The 5,031-nt window shown below is 56.4% G+C and overlaps 1 protein-coding gene across 1 annotated transcript; it reads left to right on the forward strand.

Annotated features, from left to right (window-relative positions):
• Nucleotides 1-995: 995 nt before the first annotated feature.
• FZD7 (frizzled class receptor 7) lies at nucleotides 996-4,726 on the forward strand. The gene has a single exon (XM_059393217.1). The coding sequence runs from the start codon at nucleotides 996-998 to the stop codon at nucleotides 2,718-2,720; it is 1,725 nt and encodes a 574-aa protein (XP_059249200.1). The 3' UTR covers nucleotides 2,721-4,726.
• Nucleotides 4,727-5,031: the final 305 nt, after the last annotated feature.

Consider the following 5,031-nt stretch of genomic DNA (forward strand, 5'->3'; position numbering starts at 1 on the left):
CTCCGGGTCCCTCGCCCGGCCCTTCCGACTTCCACCCAATCCGGAGGCCGCCACACAGAAAACAAAGGCTACCATTGGGCCGCCCCGGAGCTCGAGGGCCCGCCCCCGGAGCGGTTTGTGAATGGGGGGAGGGGAGGGGGCGGGGCGGCCCGGAACCCTGCGAGCCCGACGCTTCTTCTGGCGAGTTGCGCGACTCCGAGGCGTTACTCTGCGCTCCCTCCCGGCGGGCGGCGGCGGCGGGCGGCGGGCGCCGGGACTCACGGGCCGGGGCTTCGCGAGGCTGGAGAAGCCAGGCCCAGGCCGCGGGCACCGGGCCCTCGCAGCTTCGGACGCAGTGTAACTGGATTTCCGAAAAGAACTCGCTGGACTGCTGGCTCCAGGGCGCCGATCGGACTCCGAGCGAGAATCACCCGTTTGTCAGAAACTTGGGGGCCGAGCTTTTGGGGCTGAGGAAGGAGCCGGGGAGCAGAAAAGGAGGCGAAGGAGGAGGCGGTGGCGGCGGCGGCGAGCAGAGCCTCGAGGCGAGGAGGCGGAGCAGCACGGCCGAGGCGGCGCAGGCAGCGGCGCCGGGCTCTAGCCTGCCGGGGGCCGGACTCGGTGTGGGGGCGCGTGCGTTCCTGCGCGCCGTGGGTCGACAGACTTTGGGCAAACTTTGAAGGGTAACCGGAGACGCTTGCTGCTCCTCGCCTCAGAAAAAGCCGCACCGTTACGTCGCAGCGGGAGAATAAAGCGGCCCCACTCGGCGCCCCCGGCCCAGGCTGGCGGGTTTGGGCCCCCAGCGGCTGCTAGAGGGCTGGGCGGAGACGGCTGCGGCGCCCCCGCGGCGCGGGCACCCCAGCTGCAGCGCCCTCGGCTCCGCGCCGCCCACGGCCCGGCCTCGGCGCCGGGAGGACTCTCATGCGCGGGGCGCGGCTGCGCCTCCTCGGATCCGAGCCTCTCCCGGCTGCCTCTTCGCGCTCTGCGGGCTGAGAGCGCCGCTGCACCCGCGGCCGGCGATGCGGGGCCCCGGCGCGGCCGCGTCGCGCTCGCCCCTGGGCCTGTGCACCCTGGTGCTTGCGCTGCTGGGCGCGCTGCCCGCCGGCGCCGGGGCGCAGCCTTACCACGGCGAGAAGGGCATCTCAGTGCCGGACCACGGCTTCTGCCAGCCCATCTCCATCCCGCTGTGCACGGACATTGCCTACAACCAGACCATCCTGCCCAACCTGCTAGGCCACACGAATCAAGAGGACGCGGGCCTCGAGGTGCACCAGTTCTACCCGCTGGTGAAGGTGCAGTGTTCTCCCGAACTGCGCTTCTTCCTGTGCTCCATGTACGCACCCGTGTGCACGGTGCTGGATCAGGCCATCCCGCCGTGCCGCTCTCTGTGCGAGCGTGCCCGCCAGGGCTGTGAAGCGCTCATGAACAAGTTCGGCTTCCAGTGGCCCGAGCGGCTGCGCTGCGAGAACTTCCCGGTGCACGGCGCCGGCGAGATCTGCGTGGGCCAGAACACGTCCGACGGCAACGGGGGCCCGGGCGGCGGCCCCACAGCCTACCCCACCGCGCCCTATCTGCCGGACCTGCCCTACACCGCGCTGTCCCCGGGGGCCGCTGACGGCAGGGGCCGCTCTGCCTTCCCGTTCTCGTGTCCCCGCCAGCTCAAGGTGCCCCCCTACCTGGGCTACCGCTTCCTGGGCGAGCGCGACTGCGGCGCCCCGTGCGAGCCAGGCCGTGCCAACGGCCTCATGTACTTTAAGGAGGAGGAGAGGCGCTTTGCCCGTCTCTGGGTGGGCGTGTGGTCAGTGCTGTGCTGCGCCTCGACGCTCTTCACCGTGCTCACCTATTTAGTGGACATGCGGCGCTTCAGCTATCCGGAGCGGCCCATCATCTTTCTGTCGGGCTGCTACTTCATGGTGGCCGTGGCGCACGTGGCCGGCTTCCTGCTGGAGGACCGCGCGGTGTGCGTGGAGCGCTTCTCAGACGATGGCTACCGCACGGTGGCGCAGGGCACCAAGAAGGAAGGTTGCACCATCCTCTTCATGGTGCTGTACTTCTTCGGCATGGCCAGTTCCATCTGGTGGGTCATCCTGTCGCTCACTTGGTTCCTGGCAGCCGGCATGAAGTGGGGCCATGAGGCCATCGAAGCCAACTCGCAGTACTTCCACCTGGCCGCGTGGGCCGTGCCCGCTGTCAAGACCATCACCATCCTGGCCATGGGCCAGGTGGATGGGGACTTGCTCAGTGGGGTGTGCTACGTGGGCCTGTCCAGCGTGGATGCGCTGCGGGGCTTCGTGCTGGCACCTCTGTTCGTCTACCTCTTCATTGGAACGTCCTTCCTGCTGGCCGGCTTCGTGTCGCTCTTCCGCATCCGCACCATCATGAAGCACGACGGCACCAAGACCGAGAAGCTGGAGAAGCTCATGGTGCGCATCGGCGTCTTCAGCGTGCTCTACACCGTGCCGGCCACCATCGTCCTGGCCTGCTACTTCTATGAGCAGGCCTTCCGCGAGCACTGGGAGCGCACCTGGCTCATGCAGACGTGCAAGAGCTACGCGGTGCCCTGCCCGCCTGGCCACTTCCCGCCCATGAGCCCCGACTTCACTGTCTTCATGATCAAGTACCTGATGACCATGATCGTGGGCATCACCACCGGCTTCTGGATCTGGTCCGGCAAGACTCTGCAGTCGTGGCGCCGCTTCTACCACAGACTCAGCCACAGCAGCAAGGGGGAGACTGCGGTATGAGCCCCGGCCCCTCCCCCACCCTCCCTTCCCCCATCCCCTAGCAAGGGGAGAGGCGCGGGAAGGAGAGAACTGCGCGGGGGGGGGGGGGGGGTCCTGGAACCTCCGTCCCCTCCAATGAGAAGTGACCTGGAAGAGAGATGATATTTGTAGATTTGGGGCCGGGGTTGGGTTTGGAAAAGGAGGCCCGGGTAGAAAGACGGTTCGGATGAAAAGACTTAGTGGCAAAGACTTGCAGGATGTTAATGATGGTGATGACGGTAACGATGATGTTAATCGTGTACGGTACGGGCCGACCTGGGCCTATCGCGATTGACCCAGCAGAGATGGCTCTGAGTTCTTCCGGGCTCCAGGGCCAAACTGGGACTGGGAGCGATGCCCCTGCTGCAAGACCAGTGGCCTGTCCTCACTCCTGTGAGGCCCGGGTGAAAGGTACAGCTTTGTCTGCGGCGGCGGCTTTGTTGGGCAAAGGGAGGACTCCCTGCGGTGTCCTTGTCAAGCGGTGGTCAAACCATAATCTCTTTTCACTGGGGCCAAACTGGAGCCCAGATGGGTTAATTTCCAGGGTCAGACATTACAGTCTCTCCTCCTCTGGCCCCTCCCGCCTGTTTTTCCTCTCCTAGTCCTTTCAAGTCTTGTAAAATAAGCATTTGGAAGTCTTGGGAGGCCTGCCTCCTAGAATCTTAATGTAACGATGCAAAAGAAATGAAGATAACATTTCGAGAGGAGGCAGAGGAGATGGGTAGTAGGTATTTCTGCTACTTTTTTTTATTTTCTCGGGAAGGCAGAAGGAAGAAGGTTTTATTTGGTTTCATACTCTGAAAAGAAGTGATGACTTGTTGCTTTTCAAAACAGGAGTGCATTTTTCCCCTGGTCTTTGTTGTAAGAGACAAAAGAGGAAACAAAGTGTCTCTCCTGTGGAAAGGCGTAACTGTGAAGACAGCAACTTTTATAGGCAAAGTAGCACAAATCAGAGCTTTCCCTTTGGATGTTAATTTGGCTGAGATAAACATTCCTTTTTAAGGAAAAGTGAAGGGCCGCACGCTTCCATACCCACAATCCGTCAGAGATTCTGACTTGGCTAAAGGGAACGCAAGGGGGGTTTTGTTGTATTTGTTTAAAATAAATTTTAATTTAGAACACACGATCCTATCTACAGGCTCTATTCAAATGTTCAGAGGAATTTCTTCCTTTATTATTTTTTATGAACCTGCGTTTGGGTTTTCTATTTTCCTCCAATTTGAATCCTTCAAGATAAAAGGAAAAGCATAATGCCCTCAGCCTCCCACATAAAGAAGGTAAATTTTTTAAAAAGTAAAGAACCATTTGTCCTGTTTTCTTAGTTCCATAAATCCGTTTATAAGACCTCATGTGTGTGCTGACCCTGTCTTTGTGTGGCTGGGCGGGGAGATGACCTACAGAAATGACAGTGAATGAAGCGGACAGTTCAAACCGTGGGTCCCATTTTTTAAGGAAAGTCATTAAAAGAAGGTAAACTTCAAAGTAATTCTGGAGTTCTTTGAAATGTGCTGCATGACTTAAATTTATTAATCTTAAATCATGTACTTTCTTTTCTATAATGGAACTGATTCCTTTGCATAATGCTCTAAAGCTGAGCAGAGAATCATGGGAGCGAACCTTTCCTCCACCTTTGACATTACCCTCCAATCTTGCAACGCTATCCTGTTTCTCAAAACAATTTTTAAATGCTGTTTTAAACAGTTTTTAAATCCTAGAGGGTACTGTCAGGAGTAAAGTTATTTTATATATGTAATGTTCAGTTGAGTGGAGCTGCTTTTTATATTAAAGTTAACATCAACCTTTTGTTTCTTAAACCTCCAAAAGGGTCTCATCTGTCAGATTTTAAAACTCCCACTACACAGTTTTTGGCATCTTTTGTGTTGTATCTCTTGCATGTGAAATTTGTAAAATAGAGACAAGTGCAGTATGTATATTTTGTAAATCTCCCATTTTTGTAAGAAAATATATATTGTATTTATACATTTTTACTTTTGGGTTTTTGTTTTGATTTCGCCTTTCAAAGTCTACAAGGAAGCCTCACTTTATCACATGTACAGATCACAAAATAAATTTTTTTAATACAAAGCGAATGTTTACTCAGTTGACAGTTCCTATGGATCTTTATGCCAAAGAACTTCGTGATGCAAAAAGAAGGTATGGAGGAGCACCATTGGATCTGTCCCTTATGTAGATGTTTTGTAGTACTGAGGTCTTCTCCTTGCCTTTTAAAATACTGTTTAATGAATGCCTTATCCGTTCTTTAATTTCTTTTTTCTGGTGTTGCTGCTTCCCA

This window comes from Mustela nigripes, chromosome 3, assembly GCF_022355385.1.
Source record: "Mustela nigripes isolate SB6536 chromosome 3, MUSNIG.SB6536, whole genome shotgun sequence".
Lineage (NCBI taxonomy): Eukaryota > Metazoa > Chordata > Mammalia > Carnivora > Mustelidae > Mustela > Mustela nigripes.